Source organism: Anser cygnoides, chromosome 1 (assembly GCF_040182565.1).
Source record: "Anser cygnoides isolate HZ-2024a breed goose chromosome 1, Taihu_goose_T2T_genome, whole genome shotgun sequence".
Lineage (NCBI taxonomy): Eukaryota > Metazoa > Chordata > Aves > Anseriformes > Anatidae > Anser > Anser cygnoides.
In genome coordinates, this window is record NC_089873.1 from 194,960,220 (window position 1) to 194,985,379 (window position 25,160).

A 25,160-nucleotide genomic window follows, 5' to 3' on the forward strand; every position below is an offset into this window, starting at 1 on the left:
ACAGCCAGCTGTCTTAGCATCCTCAGATGCATCCCATTTCCCAGCTCAAATGGACTTCCTGAAGAAGTCAACAAGCACAGGGATAAGGAATAACTGTCTGATACCAGTCTACTCCAAGAGATTCCAGCAGTTGTGTGTCATGGCTCCTCAACAAAAAGCTCCTGAAGAAACAAAGCCTCGAGAAACAAAAAGCATGGTTCCTGGAGGGGCAAAAAAGTAAGATAGGCAGCAAAAAGAGAAATAAGTGGGCCACTTTTTACAGGGTCATTAGTCACCCATGAAAATGCTCCTAAGACCCAGTGATCTGTGCTGTTAAAAAGACAATAATCTGGGGAAGGCAATGCACAGTGAACAAAATCCGGTGATGATGTTGAGTTATTCAAAGCGATAAAATGACAGAATAAAAAACTTATGACAGACAATACAAGAAAATAAATGGAATGAAAAAAGCAAATGAAACTACCAGCAAAAAAATAAATGCTAAATGATGCATGAAGAGGGCAGGCAGAGAACATGGCATATATACAGCAGTGGACTGTGAGATGGTTGACTAGAAACAGAACTAGAAAGCGTTACCTCACTATGAAGAATGGTGACAGGGAATATGCAATTATTGTTTTTTCCAAGATCAGAACTATCATCAAATGAAGACGAGGGTTCAAAATGGACAAAAGCAAGCGGCTCTTAAAACAATGAGTATTGAGCTGTGGAATTCCTTGTCACAGAGTTTTTTTGGTGTCATGGTTCTGGTTGGGATGATTCATTTTCTTTACAGAGGTTTGTGTGATGCTGTGTGTTTGGATTTTTGATGAAAAAGTGCTGATAACACACTTATGCTTTTAGTTGTTGCAGAGCAGCGCTCACACAGAGCCAAGGACTGTTCAGCTCCTGGTGCTGCCCTGCCAGCGAGGTAGGGGGTGCACAGGGAGCTGGCCCAGACTAACCAAAGGGACATCCCATGCCATAAGGCATCATGCTCAGCAGTAACAGCCGGGTTAAAGAAGGAGGAAGGGGGGGATGTTTGGAGTGACATGGCTTTTGCTTTACCTGGTAATCTGCCTTTATCTCAACCCACTTTTCCCTTTCTGACTCTCTCCCCCATCCCACCTGGGGAGAGAGAGTGAGAAGCTGTGTGGTGCTGAGCTGCCTGCTGGGTTAAACCACAACATTTGAATATTAAAAACTTACACAAACTCAGCAAGTGACTGGAAAAAATTGTGGTACAAAAAAAAAAAAAAAAAAGTAAAGAATTACACACAAAGAAACTACCTCTGGATCTGGAAGTTCTTGTGCTACAAATTAGTCTGGAGGAGTACTCTGGCTATAGAGCTCAACTATTCTTTACAAGTTTTCTTAGGAACTTCCTATTGTTCATTACTGAGACAAGAGAGAGGGTTTTTTTTGTTTAAGTTCTTGTATTCTGAACTGGAGATATGAATATAGTCTTCGCTTCACATCAAGTGGTGTGATTTTTCAAGAAGCTTTCAAAGGGATCTAAAATAACCAAGATCCAGAGGCACTTGGTGAAGTCAAGTTTGATGAGAAACTAATCTTTGAGGTAAGATTTCATTTTCAGAGGTACAAGATAAAAATAAAAAGCCCAGGGGTGCTTGTAAACGGGGAAGGATTCAAAGATGTGAAACAGTGCGCCAGATCACATCTGTGTCCCTTGATACTGGAGTTCAAGGGACAGAGAAGTCCAAGGTACAGTGGTTAAAGTTTATCAGCCAAAAACCTGCCTGGAATTTCTGTATAGTTTGTGATACAGCTTCACCCCCACTGAAACAGAAGCCCCAAATCATACTCCCACCTCTTCACAAAGACTCCCTACAGACATAAGGGAAATGCCTACAATGAAGGAGTGTTTCTTTACCATTAATATGTATCATTAGAGTCTTCTTATATATATATATATATATTTTTTTTTTTTTTTTTGCACAATAAGGACAAGAGATAAAATCCTTTATATGACTCTTCCTGTAACAGAAAAACATGTACACTATTACAGTTCCCAATACAATATGCCTAAACAACTCTGCTTGGCTATTAGTCCATATAACTATTGGCACAGAACAAGAAGATACAACTCTATGTAATAGCTTTGTTTAGAACAAGTTATTTTTTTATATCAAGGGAAATAATCTCTGATTTTAAAATGCTATAAATTTCTCAGTGGTAGCACTAGAGGCAGAAAAGTTAATAATGAATCCTGACATTTTCTGCTCTTACAGGTAGACTTTGAAATCCCCTGCTAAGGTTTGCTAATACAGCTATTTTTGCTTTCAGACATTCTGAGAATGAAAAATTTAGTAATATCGCAGACAAACTTTTAATTTTCTTCCAAGGGAAAGCTTCAGGAAGAGGCAATACAATTTTAAATAATTTAAATGCCATAAATTAACACACTATATAGCACATACCTGAAACCAATCAGCATCTAATTTTTTTATCAGTCCTTTAAGAATATTCAGTGCAAGACTCTCTTCCTTTTTAGCCCAGAAAACCTGAGCTTCTTCTAGTTGCCATTCACAAACTCCATATTGCTTTGTACTATATTGTTTGATCTGAAACATAGCTCTTTCTGGAAGCTGAAATTGAAAAAAAAAATACATGATCAGCAACAACTCCTTAAGTCAAATACATGGACCTTAAAGCAAATTTTGTTTTTAAACTCCATCTTAATTTGCTCTACATGTGCAGCATATTCTATCTAATGCTAAGAATGTATTTTGAAGAAAGAGATGAAGTCATCATTCTACGAATTTGCAGACAATCCTGACTTGCAGCAAAAAGAGAATATGGAATTGAACTTCACAAACCCCAAAATGAACTATCAACATTTAACATTTTACATTACTTGGAAATGTAAGGTACAGAAACCCTACAATCAGTATCTGCTGAAATAATCACTACGCTAAAATGATAAATACGTAATTATTATGTTGAAAGAGACATAAAAAAAATACAAAAAATGTGACCATCATATATGAATTTGTTTGTATATCTGCCTCTTTACTCATATTACTGGTGAAATAACATCCTTATTATTTAGCAATCTAGCATCAATACATGATAGCATGAAGAGCAAACTATTTTTAATCATGTTGAAGATTGAGGCTAACGTGTATTTTCACAAGCTGTGCAAGTAACAACCACATCATTCAAACTTTTAAATAAGCATTTTACACAAGGTAAGTAATTAAAATGTAGGAATGCCTGTAAATGAAAATTTGAGTACTTCAATTAGCGGTCAGTGTGATGATTCTGTACAGCACTCTACTCCTCGTTCTAATGGATAGTAGTGGCAACAGAGAGGAAGAAAAGCCATTAATTGTGAAGAATGCTTCCCCAGAAACTTTCCCACATCCAGACACTTTATGCTGCCAGCTAGTGGTGTGCCAAAAGACAAGAGTTATCATCACATGGTTTGAAAGACTGATAAGGTCCAGAAGTATGTTCCAAAAGTTATCCATGACATACAGCACTGAAAAGGCTGGAATGATAGTGTTTCCAGAAACACACTGGCTCGATCTTCCAGAACCTTTTAATCCCCCCCAAAAATAGCATTTCAATTTTAATCCTTTTCTGTACCTGAAAATCTAAGTGAAAAACTCTGAACTTCTGTTTAGGCTCTTACAGGCCAGTCATCAGAATTGTGTTAGTGACTGCGCAGGCATGAGATAAAAAAATGATTAAGAAAATTTCCCAAATAATTCCAGAGGCACTGAGTAAACCTCTCAGTTTATGAAATCAAAGACAGCTTTCTACCAATGACACCATTATGCACAAAGAGAGTTAGAAACTTCCTGAAATCACATTTTAATATACTTTCACATATTTGAAGTGTTGAACATGTTTCCAAGTTATATATTTAGCTGGAATTATTTCCTTCAGAGGTTCTTGGAGGATATTGTTGCTCTGAAAATTCTTGTTGAGTTACTACTTGCAGATGCACTAGCTAGAATGAGCCAAGGTTGACTCTGAATTCTAAATGGAGTTTTCAGCATTAGCAGCTGCAGAAACCACTGTTCCTGCAAATCCCCTTAAGTCACTCACAGAGAGAGATTTAACACAATGCAAAGGTGCCTTGAGGTTATAAATCCTCAAAGATAACACTCAATATACAGACGCAACAGAGTTCTTTCTGCAGCTTTAATCTGGGACACTAGAACAACACGATGCAAGTGAAAGCTGGATATATAAAATTATACCAGAATAACCTAATAGAGCTATAAGAGCATTCTGCTGTAAAAATTTCATCTTAGTATTATCCACTTCAGAGACTGGCTTATAACTATGATCAAAAATTAGAAAACATGCCAATAAATACAATTCATAGAATCATAGAATATCCCGAGTTGGAAGGGACCCATAAGGATCATCAAGTCCAACTCCTGGCACCGCACAGGTCTGCCCAAAAGACCATGCGACTAAGTGCACAGTCCAATCACTTCTTAAATCCAGACAGGCTTGGTGCAGTGACTACTTCACTGGGGAGCCTGTTCCAGTGAGTAATTCATGAGTAAGTTCTACATATTTCAAGTCTCTAAATAATTGTTTCATTGAATAAACTTAGAATACAGTTAATCTTCAGTACGGTTGAAAAATCAAGTTATTTTATAAACTAAAAACCTAAATATCCATCACTGATCTTTCCTGAAATTTGTTACCTGTGTATTATTAGCAGTTCTTGACAATTTAGAGAGCTCCACTAGATGCTTGGTAAGGATGTCTTTAATACATTCTCTTTTTGTATTTTCATCCTCCTTTTCAAGTAAGATCTCCAAAATTACAGTGCGCAGAGCCATGATAGGTTCCTGGAAACGGAAGTCACTGTCCTTGAGAAGATGGGACTGTCTCTGCCATTTCAAATAAATATCGTTCAGTTGTTGAGTAGTAGAAGATCTGCAGTTATTACCAAAACGGAAAAGATCTGTTATCAATTCCTGCTAAATATTAGTGAAACGCAAGACGAGTAACAACAGTAAAGTACAGAGGTAGTTCACAATCTACAGTTCAAAAAGAAGAGTCCATAAACCCCCGCTGTAAACATTCTTGATTAAGCGTTAAAAAACATCAAAAGGGAATCACATGCATACAGTCCCAGGAGTGCTTAAAAGATTAGAAATCTAAATTCTTACTTTGTTCTGTAAGTTAAATACCGATCAAAATAAGAATAAATTCAAAACTGTGGCATTACAGCCGTATAGGTTGCCACTGTATGTGTGACTTTCTTAGACAGTTCATTAACTGTAAATAGCAAAGGTTCATAAGGTCTGATGACTGTAGAATGACTATAAGTTATCAAGCTGATACAGCTATGGCTGAAAAAAGGCAAAGTTAATAACACTATTAAAAAGCAATGTTAAGAATTCAGCTAGAACACTGATGGTAATACTGGTCCACTACAAAAGTGATTCAAACAGAAATAACGTTCAACAGAACCACGGGGATGATCAAGGAAGTAGAAAACAGTGTCAGAAAGGAAACTAGTGGAGGTTGACTCAGTCATTTTAGCAAACCAAAGGCTAAGAGATATGGTTGCAGCCTTGGGGTGCACCAGGGAACTCAAAACAAAGGAAAGAAAAAAAATTACTTAAAATATAATATTGCTATAGTATCAAGTAATTAAAATTAGACCAGGAATAAATCCCGTCTGGAAATAAAGACGATCTGGATTTGTCTTCCCGTCCTAAAGATAAAATTCATACAGTTTTTAAGATGGAATGTGAGATGTCCAGGAATAAAATTTGATGAAGTCATTTTATTTGTGTGCTAGACTCGATTATCAAACATACAGAAAACTGAAAAAGCAGTATAAAACAATGCTTAAAAAATACCTGGAAAATACTGGACCTATATTTTCCAACTCTCCAATTAGCTGTAGTCTGCAAAGCGTTGGATATAAAGAATACACAGACTCAAGACTGCCTCTGCATAGCTCTTCCACTTCATTCACCCTATGGATTTAACAAAGAAATATTTTTTTTCCAGTATCCGCAAAGAATTCCAAATATCCATAAAATAATTTCCACAGTGAGAAGAAATTAAACAGCAAATCTATTCTGTCTGGAATTATTTTGTAATACCGTTAAAGTTCAAAAAATTAAATTTGTCAATAAGTGAAAACATGATAAACATATTTATAAACTCCAAAGCATGTGTTATAACTGACTTGAAAAAGTAAGCATTCAAATCCATTTCAGAGGACTGCTAAGTAAAAAAATGCATACTAGAAATGAATCTCAACACGCAAATTGGATATGCACAAAAGATAAATTCATGTTAAAAAAAGCTAGAATTTAAGTTGCACACCAGAAGAACTGATTTTATTCTATGAATGACTCTTCATTTAAGCCCACAAAACCACCACAAGTCTTTTATACCTAACTTGTGACTACCATCTCTCCTTCCCCCTGCCCCTTTCTATAAGAGCAGAATGTTGACAAAGATGTTTTTTTTTCTTCCTTTTTTTTTTTTTTTACCTTGCATCTTTAAGAGTGTCATAAAAAGCAGAGAATTCCTTATCTCGTAAAGACTGAAGAGCATCATACAATGACTTGTGGTACCCCAATCCTCCTGTCTCATCTCTTAAAGAAAAAAATAAAACAAAAATAACATAAAAATGAAAAGGAAATTGTAATTCTCTGCAAAGCATTCTATTTTATCTTTATGATGAATATTTTACCAGTACATTTTTCTGTGGCTGGATGAACTGCTGTTTCAGGTCATAAAAAATTACAATGTAACCCTTTACATTTCAAAGTAATTTAGTATTTTATAAACACAATCTGGTCTTTTAAAACAAAGAAAAAACAGTAATTGTCAAAATGTTTGGAATACTGGAGAATATGTTCACAATTATATAATAATAAGACAAAAACAACATCACAATAAAAAGTTAATCCTAACAATTCTCAAGGCATTACGCTGAATGATATAGGATGTATGCATCTTCAATTAGAATCAACAATTTTTTACATTTAACTTCAGAAATATTTTTTAAATGGAAAAAAAATATTGAAAATCATAAGGCTGGTGTTCAAATTCATTTTCTGTATCCATTCCCTCTATCCACATTTCTCTGTTTTACCCATTTTGCTTTTCTTTGTTCTCCTTGATCCTCCTCTTCCTTACCATCCCATTCTCTATCCTATACGTTGCTTTTTCTGCTCTTGTATTAAAGATGAGTATCTTAGTTGCCTAAAAGGTTTGTGCACACAACTAAAAAATCTTAGAGTAGCATCTCTCTATTCGTACACCTATACGAGCCCACCTATATGAAGTTTGTTCTGATTGTGGCATGACATACGGCCTTCAACAGGAGATGATGTCTGTGAAGTCTTCCCAGTGCTTCTAAACAACCACCTTAAGACAGGGAAGTAGCAGAGGATGTGAATGCACCTGGAGTGTATTCAGATCCATTTCTCTATCCTCCATTCTTTCAACTACTCAAAGTTAATGCAGATGGAGTCACTGAAGAACCCATAGCGCTACTTGTGCTTTTATCAAAATGTACTGAATATATTCCTCCCCAAGCGTGAAATGATGTAGCTGTACTAGGAAGGAATAGAGTTCACATGATATTTGCACATGACACGAAACTGGGGCGAGTGGCTGATTCACCAGAGGGCCATGCTGCCATCCAGAGGGACCTTGACAGGCTGGCAGGGTGGGCTTACAAATATCTCATGAAGTTCAACCGGGGTAAGTGCAGAGTCCTGCACCTGGGGAAGAACAAACACACGCACCAGTGCATGCTTGGGGGCCACCCAGCATGCAGAAAAGGACCTGGGGGTCCTGGTGGACACCAAGCCGAACATCCGTCAACAACATGCTCTTGCTGCTAAGAAGGCTGATGGTATTCTTGGCTGCATTAGGTAAAGTATCACCAGCAGGTCAAAGGTAGTGATCCTTCCTCTCTACTCAGCGTTTGTTAGGCTGCACCTGGAGTACTGAGTTCAGTTCTTGGCCCCCCAGTACAAGTGAGATCTGGATGTACTAGAAAGAGTCCAATGGAGGGCCACCAAGATGATGAAGGGACTGGAGAATCTCTCCTATGAGGAGAGGCTGAGAGAACTGGGACTGTTCAACCTGGGGAAGAGGAGGCTCAGAGGGATCTCATCAATGTTTATAAATCATAGAATCACAGATTGGGTTGGGATGGAAGGGACCTTACAGATCATCTAATCCTAACCCCCATGCCATAGGCAGGGACACCTTCCACAGGTTGCTCAAAGCCCTGTCCAACTTGGCCTTAAGCACTTCCAGAGCTTCAACAACTTCTCTGGGCAACCTGTTCCTGTGCCTTACCACCCTCAAAGTAAACAGTTTCTGTTTACTTGTTTTACCTTGAGACAAGGATGTAATGGAGGGCAGTGTCAAATGCTTTGCACAGGTCCAGGTAGATGATATCAGTTGCTCTATGACCGAAGATGCTCTTCCCCTTCTCTGACAGGTGGACCCCATCAGCCCCCAGCAGACCAGGTTTCTCAAAACGAATCCCATGGTCTAAGTAGCTGAGGCAGCAGTCCTGTAACCATCTGTTTGCCAGATTCGACTGGCCCTTTCAATCCCCTTCCCTTTGACTGGGAGGACTGATGAAAAAACTGCCTCTGCTCCCAAGTCCTTTACTGCTGCTCCCAGGGCTCTGTAATCCCTCTTGATACTCCTCAGACTACTCCTGGCTGCGTTACTGGTGCCCACACGAAACAACGGCAGCGGATAATAGTCCTCAGGTTATACAAGGCTTGGCAGTCTCTTGGTGACATCCCTGATAGGAGCCCCCAGGAAGCAGCAGGCTTCCCTCAAGAGTGGGTCGGGTTGGCAGATGGGCACCTCCGTACCTCTCAGAAGAGAGTCTCCTGCTACAATCACTCATCACCTAGGACTAGTTGTTACATGGGGAAAAATACCTGAAAGGAGGGTGCAATGAAGACAGAGCCATGCTAATTTCAGAGAGGCCCAGTGCCAGGACAAACCGGAACACAGGAGGTTCCTTCTGAACATCAGGGAGCACTTCTGTATCGTGTGGGTGACAAAGCAGTGGCACAGGCTGCCCAGAGAGGTTGTTGAGTCTCCTCCTTGGGCATACTCAAAAGCTGTTTAAACATGGTGCTGCGCAACCTGCTGTAGGTGTCTCTGCTTGAGCAGTGGGTTTGACCAGATGACCCCCAGAGGTTCCTTCCAACCTCAGCCATTCTGTGATTATATCCTGACCAGTCGTATGAAATAACTAATGCTAGGTATAGAACATGACACAAGGGAAGAGATTGCTTCTTACAATACAGTAGCCATGGATCAACACTGCTGTTTGTTTTTTTTTTCTAATTCAGTTTTTGAAGACCTCTCACGGCTTACTATTATCCTTCCCATTTGTTTATACATTAAACATTAAAAAGTATCTATCCCTCATACATAATTAAGACACATTTACTATATGAGTAAAAAGTGTAAAATTTCAGTTAGGAAGAGCATTAAGATAGAGTTATGAACAAACAAAAAGAAGAATCAACTGCATAGTTGTTGAGGATAACAAAGTGATGTGCAAACAAAACAGGTCCAAGAGAAAACAACGGATTTTCAATTCAATAATTAAAATAAAGTAGGTGACTTGCACCACAGGAATTATATTCTAATGTCTTTTTTTTTTTTTTTTTTTTGCTTGGAACTGAAACACTTGCCTTTCACTTACAGAACTATGAAAAAAATAAATTGATTTACATGACAGAAGAGATTTGGTCCCACTGCATATTCCTCCACGCTGCCTGGTACTGTATTTCCTGTAGTTCTGCACACCACTCAGTGTTTTCATGTTTCAGTCCTTTTAGATACATGGAAAGAGTGTGGCAAAGCCCAAAATTCTGCAAAGCCTGTAATTAACAAAATTACTGAAAGTTGCTTTTCCTCCTTTGATAAACTGAATTGTTTTTTAAAAGTATTTGTTTTGCCTTTGGTGACAAAGAAACCTCTGCAGGTAAGATAGAACCAAAAGTATTTCTAAATGCAGCACAAAAAAACTTTTAGTAAGATAACTATTAAATCACACTACTCATACCAATCACCTTGGAAAATTATTTCATTGCTACTGTGGCTGGCATCCCTTGAAACACAATTTCTATGATCTGTTCAAAATGAACTATCTGCTGACATTTCTCCATTCCATCATTTGTGTGTAGTAAGCCAAAACTGGTTTTACTTCCTAGTGAGCTATTTTTCCTAGTGGAGATTTGAAAAAGTTTCCTACAACTTTTTAATTCCTATCTATTAAAAGACCACAATAACTTTATAACTGTGATCACTTATCTAGGTTACACGTGCAGCCATTATGTTTAATAATAATACTAAATAATTTAGTATCATAAAAAAGCAGAAAAAAAGGGTAAAAAAGCAACATATTTTAAGACATTAAAACAAGACAACATCAATTCTATGCATTTATTTCATAAGAAATACAAGTTCCAGTAACACAGTTGCTGTAATGTAGATGTTTAAATAATGAGATGACAAAAATAACCAGTTGTATTACTTTTTATATCTCATCATTTTAGGAGCTACCCAAAATTTGTATAAAATGGAAAAATATTTTAAAATATTTCACAAAATTAATGATCCAAGATAGAGATTATGGGTGTGTGACAAAAGGACAGTAAGCCTTGGTGTTTTCAGACAAATGCTGATTTGTCTTGTATCATGCGGTTTGGCTACCTATAATGAGAGAGTACTGAACTTGATAACTGAAGAGATTTCTTTGTCCTAAAACAATTTTGGTTTTAATATGAATAACTTTATACAGTACAATGGATATCAGTTCCTACATTTATTTCCTATTACAAAATATAATTACCTCTATTATCCCTGCGTGGCAAGTAGATGGAGAGAGGGTTGCCTCAAGGTCATACGTTAGAAGAGCTTTCTCCCATACTGCTTCATGCTCGTATGTTCTTATCCTATTGTAAGTTAAGGAGAAGTTTTCAATTTAAGTTCCTTGCTAGGAAATGAAATCAATTACTTATAGAACGTAAGACCATTAACAAGTTATACCGTGCTAATGGCTGTAACATTCTTCCTCCACCACAGCCATAGAGACTGTCAGGCTCTCCAATGCTTTTATATATGTCCATGAGAAGATCCTAGAACAAAGACCACGAAACAAAGAATTACCTCTCTTGGAACTAGTTCGAGCGAGTTTTATACATACGATGTAAATTTATAAATAAAGGTACCTTCCATTAACATTGTTATCATTGCTTAATTCTCCTTTATGCAATATCTGAGCCTGTTATCATCACAGAAAGAAAAATTCCGTAGTGTAGCAAAACTCTTCAGGACCACCTAATTTCTCTGCTATGATATTAAAAAAAATGCAGCTCTGGTATAATGAACTAAGGAAAAATATAACTTAGACAAGGCTATTGAATCAGAGTTTATATATTAAATAAGACTTGTAGGGACCACGCTACTATGGTTGTGATTACTGTAACTTGCTACACCAGCTCACTTACTGATTTTTAATAAGCATTTCCCTCTGACAAAATAAACAAACAACCAAAAAAACCTACTTTGCTGGTTACCACCATAAGGTCGGTTCTTTTGGTGAACAAAGTCTGTTTTGCTGTGATTGAAAATTTACCTGTCAGTGTTTCATATGAACTAATACTCGATTTAACTTGTGTGTCAAGGCCACTAAGTTCACTTTGAATTAGAGCATAGGTAGAACTTTCAAATACAGCCTTCAGCTCAGACGAGACCTACTGTTAATTGTAATTATACGAGAAGGTTTGCAGATTATTAAGCACACAAACATATATACCTGTAAGCTTATGCCAGTTTCTTTACTTTTTTCACTCAGGATAGTAATAGCTGTTCTTTGACTTTCTTCTTCAAATGTCAAACTTTTAGCTTTTTTAAAAGACCTAGAAGAAATGTTTGAACCAGTAAAGTTAAATGAAATTTCACACAAAGAATTAAAGTAATGCTGAAAAAACACTGCAGAATTAAGGGGTACATACACTAAACACAAGATCGAGCCTGTCACATTCCCGAGTTATTCAAAATGGCAGAATGGCATTTACCAGAATGGCAAAGTAGAAACAAGAATATCAACATCAAGGGATTTCAACATCAATGCTTTGTAGTTTGTTTGGTTTTTTTTTGGGGGGGGGGAGGAGAGAACAACTGTAATGTTAAATTTTTATTAAATCAAACTGCTAATGTGTTTTTGTGAATGCCTGAAGCAAGAATGCTCTCTTCTGTGAAACAATAAAAGCAACTGTATACTATCTATGCTTAAAACCATACTTTTGTTATATGTTCACTGACTAGATTTATTTGTTGCAAAACCAAAGCTAGTAAATTAGTTCCATATTTGGATCTTGTTAGACTAGAAGATAAAGGTAATTGTGCATTACATAAGAAAGTTCCCTCTACATAGATCAGTAGAAGATCAGTTCTACACTAGAAATTATGAAAGTTAAAACCATACAATTCTGGTCAAGGTTCTGTGGTTTCTTTCCCCCTTGTTTCACTTTTGGACGTAATTTGACCAGTAGCACACTATTAATTTCCTGAAATAATATCTGAAAAGTGTTCCTTTTGGAAAATGAGATTAAATACTTCTTGGTATCCAGAAGCATTAGCTTGAACTAACTTCCTCCAGAACACATACACAAAGAACACTTTCCGGTTAGTAATTAGAACGCCACAATTTCAAATGTGCCATAGCTAGCAAACTAGCAAGGTTGGGATCACTTTGAAGAACTAATAAAGTATTTTCAAGGTCAGTACACATGCCTAAGCATTTATTTTAAAGTTTCCATAGCTTTTTACATAACAAAACACTACTGGGAAACATAAAACATGATCCATTTTACTAGAAATGTCAAGAAACTGAAATCCTCAAGCCTTGTACCTTTCTTGCTGTTTGTCTATATTTATCTTGTCTGCGTAGATTTCTGCATAGAGCAAGGCTGTGAAGTGAGCAGCACACGACTGTGCTGCTACAGCAACCTCAAGATAATTCAGATCTAGCCAGAAACTGTCATCAAAAACTGTACCTGAAACAGATCTGATTAAATAGAGACTTTAATACTGTTGTAACAGACTTAACATTAAACAAAATAAATCCAACTCAACTATAAAGCCTTCCAAAGGCTAAATCTACTTTAGACCCCCAACCCCATACCATACGAAGTTTATCATGCAAGAAGTTTTCAGAAAACTCTTTCAGCATAGTTAATATCATTTAAAGCTAGCCATATTATTCTATAATAAATGTAAGGTTATTACTAGATCTTTATTCTTTTAAGCAATGTTCTCTATCCAATTCTTCTTTCTTAACCTATAACATCAACAGACCTTAAAACAGTCATAATTAAAGTTAAGCAACATTTTGGAAAGCCTTAATTCACCTCTTTTGCCTTCTTAAGTAATTAACAACAGCAAGCATGGTTCGTCGAGATACTTTATCCAGACTTCTGAAAACCTGGTTTTCTTGCTCTAGGATGTATATTTCAAAAAAGAGAAAATCATGAACTTGTGTCATAACAGTGTCCTTCATATTGCATTTATTGCTTCAGTAAGATCCATTGCATAGAAGCACAATGCTTGAAGAGACCTCTATCATTTGCTCACATGTGTCCCTGAACTAACTGCAAGTTCATAGAACTTAGAAAAACCCTTCATATTTTTCATAGAACATTTCGGTTTACTCTGTATATCTGAGCAAAAAATTGTGCAGTAGTTTCCCTGACTGCTTACAGGAAGGAAACAGGTAATTGCTATTGCTTTTCTATCTTCCAAAGGAGGACAACAATATATCTTTATTGTGGGAACAGTTTGGTACCTGTCTTCAAATGTGAAAGGATACTGATCTAGTCTTTCTAGCCACACCAGGCAGCATCTATGAAAAGTACCTTAAAATACACCTCATGTACTTTACATTGAGCCTTAAAATATTAGCCTCATTTAGAGCAGCCTTAGTGTAAAATGAAGGCTTCCTTTCACCTCTTCAGCAACCCAAAGCTTGTGTGACTTGCCTGTAAAGAGGCTACAAGACATTATACAGACTGATTCCTTTGGTGATTTGTTATTGAAGAAGGAAGTCTCAGAAGGTATGGAAGATATGGCAGAGTAGCTACTGCACAAAAAAAAAAAAAAAGATTAACCTGAAATTACTGTATTTGTGTTAAGGGCCATGTACAAATAAGAGAAATACATGATTTCAGCTCCTGAAAATGAGTTCAGTCATATTAGACTACTCCCGCTGCATAATAACGGAGATGTTTTTACATAAATTTCTGCTCACTCCAATCACAACCTAATCTGAAAGGACACCAGTCAGCTGGATTAGAAGGTACACTCCAGCCAGACAAAGCAATTCAAACTTCTATCATCAGGCTAAAAGAAGGTCCAACAGTCCTCTGTCTACTTCAATTTACCAAAGCAGTACTTTCTTTTGAATGGAACTTACTGCATTTACTCAAACTCAGCTACGGTTATTTTGGATTACAGTTTCCTTTCATTCTGCTGGAATGGAACAAGTCTTTTTAATATACAGGGAGACCATTATCAACATAAGGCAGATGTTCAAGCAAGGGTTAATCTTTTTTCCAAGGGGAAAAACTAGGTGAAAAATGACTTTATTCATTTGTGTTTGAGTAAGAAAGAAATTTAACTGCCAATTTGCGATTTTAAGAGACAGTCCAAGTCTTAGTCTTGCAGCATACAACACTGGATCACATCTGAATTCAGCAAGTAATAAACATTATCCAGTTGTGAATAATAAAAGGAGATATACAGAAGAAACCACTTGGGTCCTTTCAATGAAAAGCTTCAAAATGACAGATACCTCCACTGATCAAACAACTGGGCAGAAGTTTCTGCCTACAAGTACGCATCATGTATTTGAAGTCAGAAGAAGATACTTTTTTACAATCAGCATCCCTCTTCTCACTGAAAGAAAAATACTGTGACATTACCTGAGTCAGAACTTGGTGGTGTAGCTGATCTACTAGAAGAGACAAATCTGCAACAGGCTGTAAAAAACTTCTGGACATGAACTGACAAAAGATTTCGCCAAGATTCATTTGAATCATGAAGAAGGATATCATGAATCAGGTATGGAAGCAAAGTTTGACACAAGTCTGTTTTCACCTAGAATACAATTAGGGAACAGCTGCTAAGAAAAAGAACCAAAAGCCCTTTTTTTCTCAGGTTATAACAAACTCAAAAAGCCTAACAGCTATTCTACTGTCTTACTGTACAACAAAACTAAAAACTAAAATGTATCAATTTAGACACAAAACTGAAAACTATTCAAAACAAACATGTAATGTTTAAGAATGAACATGTAATATACAAAAATGTATAACACTCAATATGGCTACACTAGTATTCAGTTTAAACAGTCACACACGGTTCAACTGACTGCAATTCTCTCTCAAATCTTGTATTCAAGAATGTATTTTATGTGCAGTACCTTGACTATGAAGTTATTTGATTTACTGTTAAGTAGTAACTTAACAGCAGAAATTACTATTTGTTATCAACCTGAGTAATCATATAATTTTGTGCATCACAGCCCACAGAACTCTGTGTATAATTCAGCTCACCTCACACAGTGGCTTCATTAACTGGAGAACTTCATTTTGTACACCTCCACTGTCCAGTATTGAACTGGTCAGGCTCTTGATCCAGGTCTCATGACTTTCTCCCAGAGGAAGCCACAGGTTTGTGTCATCCAAAGTTTCTGAAGAAGCCTCTGAATTGTTAGTTGGTAGTTCAAAAAACTAGAAGAGAAAAATATATATTGCAAATATAAACAAACGCAGCATTTAAAAAACATACTGCAATTTGCACAGATTAAAACATATTAAATATTGACTGTGCATGAATTGATTGAAAATACCAACTTTGTTCATGCAAATGTAAAGTTTTACAAGGAAATCTGGAAGCATTAATATTAAAATTTTACAGATAACATCAACAAGGCCACATTAGACAGCATATTTAGGCTGCAAATTAAAAGTTTGAAAATCAGGAAATATCTGATTTATGATTAATTACGCAACCTTTTTTCTGACTTATTTTCCACCAGGTTTTTGCATCAAATGATGGACTCCTGAGAAAGAATGCATTAGATTTCTAAGAAGGTAAACAGAAATCGTCTGTCTAGTAATGAAAGCACACAGCTTTCTAACATCAAATTGGTAATTTCCTATCTGAAGAAGCCCCAGATACTGAAACAGAAAGGTAAAACAGGAGATGTAAAAAAGCAGCAACATCTGCAACCAGACAGATGAAAAGGCCAACCCTTGGATTCAGCAAAGATGATTAAAAATATTTTCAAATTTACTTTTTTATATTTATTTCTATGCTTTCCCTACCCCTCATGTCACGTAAATAAGCTATGTTAGAAGAAGTACCTTTTTCCTAGACATTCTGAAAGGCTGTAGATAGATTAACATGGGATCACCTCTTTTTTTATAAACTTCCCAAAATTCAGTGCCAGACTTGGTGGCTAATATGTTTTTCAAACAGGAAACAGCAGCAGCTCTAACATCAATACTGAAAGAATAACATATAGAATGTCATTATTAATAACTTCCTTCAGCTATTTTATTTTAAAAATCACCTTTATAAACATACAAGACAAAGAATTCCACAATCTAACAACGTGTGCATCAAATCAAAAAATCTTCGTGACTAGGATCATAGAATCATAGAATAGAAGCACAGAATCATTAAGGTTGGAAAAGCCCTCCAAGATCATCTGGTCCAACCATGCCCCTACCACCAAAGTCACCCACTAAACCATGTCCCTAAGCACCACGTCCAACCTTTCCTTGAACACCCCCAGGGACGGTGACTCCACCACCTCCCTGGGCAACCCGTTCCAATGCCCAACCACTCTTTCTGAGAAGAAATGTCTCCTCATTTCCAACCTGAAAATACACCATCCCATACCTGGTTATAAAGCAAAGCCTCACTATTTACTCTACAACATCGCTATTCTCTACAGCACAGAAGAGATTCTCTGGTTCAAGTTTAATTAGACAATTTCTAGCTTGATTGGATAAGTAATCTGAGCCTTGAGGAAGCACATGGTGTTAACAGGCATGATCCAAATGCACTTTCAGAGCTGCTACTCACATATGAACAACGCACAGCTTAATGGCCCCTATTAAGCTTTGGACTAAATAAATTAAATAAATAAATATACTCACCAATTATCTGTTAAAGCAGTATTTATTTGAGTTAACATTATAAAGACGCACTGAAGCTTTTTATCTTCAAGTAAGTCCACTGCTTTAGAATCCAGTGCATTTTCAGCATGCCGAAGAGCTATGGTAGAGAAATCCATGGGACCTATTTCTCCCAAGCAACTTCCAACAGCCTCTGCAAATGAAGGTAATTTTATATTTTTACACACACTAAAACAAGGTCTGACCCTAAAAAATGTTGTGACTAGTCAATTAGTATAAACCATTTTTAGAACTCTGAGATTATTATGAGGTCAAAAGCTGCACACATTTATAAATAATCACTTGAGGAGCTTTATGATTAAAATCACACGCATGTTTCACAGCTTAATCCTCATAAATAATACAGTTATGCTTTCTAATCCAATTTTCTCAAAGTGTATATGGCTCTGGATTTTGCAGATTAAATCAGACACAGATTTTATTTTTGCTTGTGTCCAAATCAGGGAAGTGCAAAAGGTCAGAATCACAGCCACTAAGGGAAATCATTTTTTCATTCCCTAACAGTATGACAAACACAAACAGAGAAGCCTGCAAATGCAGCATATAAATACTACCTGCATTTTACTTAAAATGATTCATCGATGTTTTCATCATTTGCTTTCTAAACAAAGAAAATATTTTATAAAAACTCAAGACTACATACAAGGAAAAAAAATGACCTTGACTTTGAACACGGTTTCTAAAAGAGGGGGATATTAATTTTCATTAGAAAGGAACCAATATTTATTTCCCTGTTTTTTCCTTTCTACTTGCCACGCTTGACAACATTTCCATCTTCTACAACATTGCTTTTAACAACCAGAGCAAATAAAGAACAAACTGAAGATACACAGGTTGTGTTTTGGAATAAGTTTAACAAATCATCTAAGGAAACGCAATGCAGAAAAGGCTGAAACACACAGCTTGCAGAGGTGCTGAAGAGTGTTGTATCATACTGAAGTCAATGTGAGCTGCAATTGCAATCATCGGTTATTAGTACTTTAGACAAAAATATATATTAAGGCAAATGTTCTCATTACTTGTGTATCTAGCTGTTTTAGACATCTTATCTCAGTAAACATCACCTTCATGGAAGGAATTCCCACTTGTGGAAGAGCAGATTTGGATTTTGACATTGGTACATCGGACCAAACATTAATCAGGTGCTCCAGCATGAACGGTGAGAATAATTTTAATAATACATGAGAGGCTTTAAGATGGATAACAATTATTTTGATTTCCACTAAAATATGCCTTTCAAATTTTCAGGTAAGTTCTCTTCCATTTTTCTTACTATTTTTCAACCTACTACAGTGACCCATATAATGGCAGATGTCGAGTATAGAAGAGACTAGGGTCTAAACTGATTTAAATTTACATTATTAGTCTTAAGTTGTTATATGCCTGACTGAAAAGAAGATTCATTCTAACCATTCTAATGATGGTTACCTCTAGCAACAAAGGCAAAATACCAGTGGGAATAAACATTAAGAACAGCCACAGTTTCAACTCTTTGTTTGCAATGACAGCCCTAGGAGATCTGTGGGACTCATTTACTTACCCAGCACTGCTTTTTCACCTGCATGATTAAATGCCTTCTTGGACAGCTGCAGTAAGCTCACCACCAGTTTCACTATTACAGAATCTTCTGGTTTTTCTATCATTCAGAAAGAAAAACAAAACAAAACACATGAAAATTTCTCTTTTTCTATAAGTGCTGCCACAGAACTTAATCTGTTCTTGCACTGTGTTAAAAGTGGTAATAGCTGCTCCCTACTCAGCTTCCTCATACCATTCAGCAGTTCACAAACCTCTCTGTTCCTACTCAATCCTTTTTAAGCTTACAAGGCCTAGATTGTTCAAGTTCTACTCTGATGCAAGGTTTTTCACACAAACTTGTTGGCTTTTTACAAACACCTTTTTCAAGCAGAAGTTTGAGACTGAAACTGTAAATGATATTCAAGATGTGGACATAACGCACTTATGGCCTAGGACAGAGGATTGTTCTTCCTCAATTTTTACTCTTCATTTATCTACAGAAAATTACATCAGCTCTTTTTATATTCCAGTCATTCAGTAAGACAAGCAGATGCGGATTTGAGGAGAAAAATGAAATGGCCTTGTTAGAAACATCTGAAATCCAAAATGGAAAGGAATTGGGTTTGGACTGGGAGCTAAACGAGAACACTGGGATATGGCAAGGTTCAACTAAGCTAAATCCTATTATTTTCAAACATTTGTGAGATTATTTTCCAACATACTATGCCTTTCTAAAATCTAGTTTTAGTAATGAAGCTACTTAAATGTAATTGTAAAGGAGCAGGGAGACTCATATACAAGAAAATTCATTAAGCAGCCATATAACAATATACATTATCCCCGTCATTCACAATAACGTATGCCCCACTCCAAGAGCTATATGGGCATTTTACCCTGTCTGTCATGTAACACTTCACAGAATATTTATAACACGCTTTGCAGGAGCTATTTCAGATTTTGCATCAATAATACACGCCATTCTACTCTGCGTGTGAAATTACAATAAGGTTACATTGCTAAACATACCAAAAACAGGACACAAAATAAATCATTCAATGTCAAATTAGAATAGGGTTAAACTGTTACACATATAAAACCAGATACAGATGAAATAAAACACATAATCAGATGTCTGTACCCTGGAAAATTTTCAGGAGATCCTTCATCTGATCTTTATATCGTTCCAACTGTTTGCGTAAATCATACAGTCCTTCAAGTCGTGTTAAGGGCAGTGAATCACAAGCACTAACTGAGAGAAAGTGATTCATTTCCTGCAAAACAACAGTTTGTATTAAGCACATTTTACACACATATAAAGGCTTCAAGTAAAGAAGTGGTACACAGCAGTCCACAATGTGGAGATTAATAGATGCAAAATAAGAATGGAGACCTAGAAATACCTCAGTTTCTGAAACTGGCAATAAAAATGATTCACATCTAATTTAAATCTTTCTCAGCTATACGTAGTTCAAAAACTATTTTTATTTTAAAAGTTTTTTATTGCAAAAACCACTACACCATGAGATATAATTTAAAATGTAATTACCTCCAAAAGAGAATATGGTCCTTTACTGTATTTTATCTTCTGCTGAGTTGTTCGCAAATCTTTAAAAGCGGAATATTCAGGAAAAGGATCTAAGCGTTTGATTGCATGGTACAGATTTTCATTATCCTTATTGTCTATCACCAGATACTTCAATAAGCCTAGGACCTGAACATAAAAAGTAAATGAAAAGTGAAAAAGAGAAACACTTTTGTGCCATACTTCTTTAGGTTATAAAGTCTGCATTTCTCTGAGTTTCAATGAACTGAGAACTCTATAAAAAACTTGGTAAGATAATTCATTTACACTATTAGAATTTGTAAAATTTTCAGAGGCATAGGAAAATCACAGATATACTCTAAAAAGGAGTTTTTGCTATTGCCTCTTCCCTAACTGATATCAAAATGTTTATTATCACAACCTGCAGTTTTATCCTGTCTTTTGATGAAGCTAATTTCAAGTATTGGTCAATACAATATTGAGTATGATTTAGCAACACACTACACCCCAAGCAAACCTTTTGATGTTACTGGGACTTTTTAAATTTCTACTATTTCTATTATATCTACAAATTTTTAATTTCTACTATCTAGTGTCAGCAATTTGAAATCCCAACAAATGCCTAAAATAATGATTTACTGTCCAAACCTCTGAACTCTGGCAGAATTTGTTTCATAGCAGGTCTACAACTTAAATAAATGCTTGCATAAGAGAGAACACATTTTCCTTGAAAAATCCTTTTTCTGTGCTGTACTTACTAACTAATGAATGCAACTGGACATTCAATACAGGAAGCTTTGAAGATCTGCAATCTAAATGATGAGGTTTTTGTTTGGACACTTGTATTTATTTGAAAATGACTGACTAGCTTCCATTCAATGCTGGAATGAAAATAAATAGAAGAAACTGAAAAGTCATCACTAGAGGAAGGACGTCCCTGCAGGAAACATTAGAAGATTTCATATGATAGCAGTTTGAATTTGGAGAAATTTCTGTCCTCCCCACTTTGATTCTGCCCAGGGATGCCCTGACATGTTGCTTTCATAGCCGTGCATGTAAAATTATTTGCACAGAGATATTATAAAACATCAGGTTGGTGACCACTGGGCTGGGAAAAAAAGTTGCTAGGTTATTATGAGCTGAACCAGTGTAGCTCTACAGTTGAACTGGAAGCATTAAGAGGTCAATGTACTGCACGCTACACTGCAACCATGAAGGTACACATGGTACAATGTCACCAGATTAAGCTAGAAGGCAAGTGTGAGGACTAAAGTGCAAGAAGCATACTCTTTTCTCACCTTCAGCTACAGATTAGAAGTCACTGAATCTAACTATATTTCCATCTCTAGCGGACCACACGTACACGTTATCACCAGAAGGAAAACAAGGCTTGTCACACAACAGAAACTGCTTCATTTCTTTGTTAAGGATGAAGTGCTAAATACACTTTTAGTATCAATTTGATCAATGAACAGCTGAACCACTGACATCTGTTCTCTGCACCTATTTCTTCTTTGTCTTCTAAACAGCTTCCCCTTCCAAAGGTCTCCATTGTATTTCCTGTGAAATCTTCCACAAGGCAAGAAGCAATGTGGCTACGGCAAGGTGAGAGCTTTGTAGGTAACTGCTTGGCCACTTGATCTCTTGTAACCAACTTGCCATCACCAGCAGTTTACATATACCTATATTCTCTCTTTTTCTTTAGTGGTACCACTGGTTTGGTGTCTCTTCTCTACTGAGAACATTTTTCTGAAACTTACCCTGAAGGTTTTATACCTCTTTCATATTCGACAGAAAGCAACCCAGAAATTCAAAGAAGACATGAAAGGCATAAGGACAGCATTAAAGCTCTTTAAGAACTAAGAAGAGAACTGTTTAATAGGTTAAGTAAACAGAGAATTAGAAAGTAAGTGATACAGTAACCTCAGCAATTATGATGGAATACATCTCCATCACTGCTTAAAGCCATAGGAATTACAAATACAGAACACAGAAGTACCAAAAGCAGAGACATTTTTATCTAAACAATTAAAGGTATAGAGTTACATGCCAAATAACATTACGATGTTATTGCTTTGTGTACTTACGAAGCATAGAAAAAAGGAACTGAAATTGAACGCTAATTAAAGTATTGCTTTTATGAAGTGAACATAAACTTAAAAGCTAACAGACAAGGAATAAATACAAACAACTACCTGTTGCTGAATCTTAGGTTGGTCCACAGCAAGAGGTATTAGTGTTCCTACAATAACGTGGAGGTGGCTCCCTAGAGCATCATTGCAACATGTAACTGCTGTGTGGCAAACATGATGAAGAAGATCACAACAGAGTGAGAAGCTGCGCACGGATATGTCTCTGATAACAGGTCTGCCACAGGAAACAAAAAATTGAAGAAATACAAATTGCCATTGTCTCAAGTATTAAGCTATTATACAACAGGGAAGAATAGAGGAAAAGGAGGAATATGAATAATCTTTATGGGAAAATTTGATTCTAAGCTTAAAAATTATTAAGGCTCTAAGGATTTAGCTCAGGGGATAAAGGAGAACTGAAGAACACAAACTGACTGAAACACTTTAAAAATCAAGTAAAAAGCATACAGAAGAATACATTTCCAAAAGGGAAAAAAAATTAAAAAATAAAAAGGCTTTCAGATTATTGTTTACCAGAACAATTTTGACAGAAACATGAAGTAGAAAACATACCTTCTGCACCCTCCTCCCTTTCACATAACCAGCCATTTAAAAAAAAAAAAAAAAAAGATTTGGGTTTCAAAGGACTTCTGGGGATTATGAAGTCCAGCTTCCTGTCAGAAGCAGGGCCAGCTTCAAAGCCAGATCAGCTCCCCAGGGCTTTGTTGAGCTGAATTCTGACACATTCTCTAAGGAACCTGCTTTGGCAGGGGGGTTGGACCCAATGATCTCTTGAGGTCCATTCCAACCTCTACAATTCTGTGATTCTGTGATTCCTTGGATGGAGAATAAATAGCAACCTGTTCCAGTGTTTTACTATTCTCACAGTGAAAATCTTTCTCCATATACCCAACGAGAACTTCCTGTATTGCAATTTGGTAGCTGCTACCCCTTGTCTTTTCACTGTGCACCTCTAGGAAGAGTCTAGTTCTACTTTCCCTACAAGGTATCTTTTGTTCTATGGAAGGATACTTTCAATTCCCAAACAGCCTTTTTGTCACCAAAATCTCCTAACACTTTAAGTTTCTACAATTTGAAAGCCTATTATAAATATAAAATTCTGCAGTACAGTGAACATGTAAATACAAGGACAGCACAAAGCAGTCCACCATTTAGAATGAGTTCTTAATTTAAATTCCAAAATTATCAAATAAAAACAATTTAAGCGTTTCTGGAAATTTCAATTCTTTCTACAAATGAATTCAAATCTACCAGCAATACAGACAGTCAAGGTTACAAGAACGAGGGAACACAGATATGACAACCATGATGTAATTGTCATATTTACCTGCTGTTGATGTGGTGAATCAGGGTATAAATTACATCACGGAGGACAAAAGCCCATGCTCCTCCTAAACCATCTTTTATCTCTTTAAGTAACAGACTAACAAAGAAATGATATATTATAAGAACTCTGTGTCTCTTGTAGACGTTGTTTGTATCTGATGCATGTTTACAAAGGGCTAGAAGAATTTTCTGGAATGAATCCTAAAAATAAATAGAAATATGAATAAAAAGATCATTCATAATGCCAAAAGAGATACACTTAATATCAAGAAGAAAAAAAAAAGCTAAGCAATAGGGAGACATATATATATGGACAAAAAGGTTAAAAAGATTTAAAGAATTTATTCCACTGGCTGGCAGTACTAACTTTGATGCTTAAAAGCTTTATACAAACATGCTTCATAATTTTTTTTTCTTATTTTTAGATTCTTTATGTGGGCAAAGTAAGCTGTGTTCTTCACAACATACGCAATAAAATAGCATTATCTTTGTAAAGATCAGTTTCTAAGGAATTATGTTAGAAGACTGGAATACGTTTATGCTGCATCATTTTATATACCTTCCTATTTGCTATTAACGACAGAAAATCAAATGTCTGAAAATACGACAGACTACAGAATTTCACACTGTCATTAAGGGAAGCTAACTTTAATATCTGAATTGTAGTCAGTAATTAGAAAAAAACTGTCCAAACAGAATTACTTTAGAATGTTTTTCAGACATATGCCAAATAAATAAATTACATCTGAATTGTATCTGGAATACAGACATTTCCCCAGCCTTTAATATAATTCCATTTATACATTACTGTATATGCATTATATAATGCAACTATACTCTAAGCCCTGGAATTTTTGTAAGGTTACCATATCCCGGAACTTAGGACTTCTTCCTTTTCACAAGGCAAAAAAGAGAACAAAAATGTGTCTAAGTTTGTATTTTTTCCTCAAATATACACGATGAAAATGTCTAACTAAATTTAAATGTAAATTTAAATGAATTTTATATTCTAAAGGAAAAAAAAAGAAGTCATTATTACATACTTTACATACTTACAGGGCTCTTAGTAAGAACGGCTACAAGACTTTTTAATTTGCTTTTATGACAGCTGCTAATATAGTCCAAGGTTGCCTTAATCACATAAGACGGAAAATGAGGAGGATTAGGCGAAGGATCCAGTTCCCTGCATGAATAAATAAGAGGCTTTTTTTTTTTCAAGAATCAAACCCCATGTGTTAAATGAAATAAGTCTCATGGAATAGACGGGTAACTGCTAGGAAATCCTTTCTGCTTTCAGTAAGTGAGAAGCTCTCAAAACATCAAGCAGAGCGACACACTTCTTAGTTTTAACTCTGC

At 36.1% G+C, this 25,160-nt stretch overlaps 1 protein-coding gene across 4 annotated transcripts in view; it reads right to left on the reverse strand.

Moving 5' to 3' along the window:
- The window catches only part of ATM (ATM serine/threonine kinase), a 77,542-nt gene that overhangs the window by 18,441 nt on the left and 33,941 nt on the right, over positions 1–25,160 (reverse strand). For all 4 annotated transcript variants that reach the window (XM_066989823.1, XM_066989821.1, XM_066989822.1 and 1 more), the window contains 20 exons: positions 24,861–24,987; positions 23,806–24,005; positions 22,521–22,692; positions 20,329–20,493; positions 19,921–20,053; positions 18,805–18,900; positions 17,226–17,397; positions 16,425–16,566; positions 15,612–15,788; positions 14,979–15,153; positions 13,410–13,497; positions 12,911–13,066; positions 11,813–11,915; positions 11,044–11,132; positions 10,847–10,949; positions 9,724–9,872; positions 6,486–6,590; positions 5,841–5,960; positions 4,671–4,905; positions 2,421–2,588 (listed from right to left, as the gene is read on the reverse strand). In XM_066989823.1, coding sequence (XP_066845924.1) covers positions 2,421–2,588; positions 4,671–4,905; positions 5,841–5,960; positions 6,486–6,590; positions 9,724–9,872; positions 10,847–10,949; positions 11,044–11,132; positions 11,813–11,915; positions 12,911–13,066; positions 13,410–13,497; positions 14,979–15,153; positions 15,612–15,788; positions 16,425–16,566; positions 17,226–17,397; positions 18,805–18,900; positions 19,921–20,053; positions 20,329–20,493; positions 22,521–22,692; positions 23,806–24,005; positions 24,861–24,987 — 2,875 coding nt within the window. The remainder of the gene's footprint in view (positions 1–2,420; positions 2,589–4,670; positions 4,906–5,840; positions 5,961–6,485; positions 6,591–9,723; positions 9,873–10,846; positions 10,950–11,043; positions 11,133–11,812; positions 11,916–12,910; positions 13,067–13,409; positions 13,498–14,978; positions 15,154–15,611; positions 15,789–16,424; positions 16,567–17,225; positions 17,398–18,804; positions 18,901–19,920; positions 20,054–20,328; positions 20,494–22,520; positions 22,693–23,805; positions 24,006–24,860; positions 24,988–25,160) is intronic.